This window comes from Penaeus monodon, chromosome 19 (genome assembly GCF_015228065.2).
Source record: "Penaeus monodon isolate SGIC_2016 chromosome 19, NSTDA_Pmon_1, whole genome shotgun sequence".
In the NCBI taxonomy this organism is placed as follows: domain Eukaryota; kingdom Metazoa; phylum Arthropoda; class Malacostraca; order Decapoda; family Penaeidae; genus Penaeus; species Penaeus monodon.
This window is the reverse complement of record NC_051404.1, coordinates 48741473-48741943: the sequence shown is the minus strand read 5'-3', so window position 1 is coordinate 48741943 and position 471 is coordinate 48741473. Positions and strand designations below refer to the sequence as shown.

The 471-nt window shown below is 41.0% G+C and overlaps 1 protein-coding gene across 1 annotated transcript in view; it reads left to right on the top strand.

Annotated features, from left to right (window-relative positions):
• LOC119585496 (THO complex subunit 5 homolog) overlaps nt 1-456 on the top strand; it is an 11323-nt gene extending 10867 nt beyond the window's left edge. The window contains exon 4 of the mRNA XM_037934141.1: nt 295-456. Coding sequence (XP_037790069.1) covers nt 295-370 — 76 coding nt within the window. The 3' untranslated portion in view covers nt 371-456. The remainder of the gene's footprint in view (nt 1-294) is intronic.
• The last annotated feature ends 15 nt before the right edge of the window (nt 457-471 follow it).

Below are 471 nucleotides of genomic sequence, written 5' to 3'. Positions count from 1 at the left end.
ATTGCAGGACATATGTCTCACGCGGGTATGCTTCCAGAGCATCTCAGTGAAAGGGCCCAAACTGTCTCCCCTCATCCTCATACCAGGGCCGACCCAGCAATTGTTTAGCGTACACTACTTAGACAAGCTTGTAACCACAAATAACATGATGGTCTGTCATCTCACCATGAGATGGTCTGTCATCTCACCATGAGATGGTCTAGCCCTGACATGATAGAAGGCTAGCCATCCTTAGTGACTGCTGTCTCCACTATATTTTTTAAGTTTTCACCAGCCATTTTTCTTTCTTCACAGAGGGCCTGACCGTGCTTTTCCCTTCAAGTATCATCCAAGCTCGGAGTGTTTCACAGCGCTAACTCTTGTAAAATGAAGTTCCTTAAGATCTTTATAATATTTAGATTTCTTTCACTTTCTTTTTCACTAAATGAAGAATATTTCTGTGGTTAATAAAAATAAGAAAATATTTGGCAA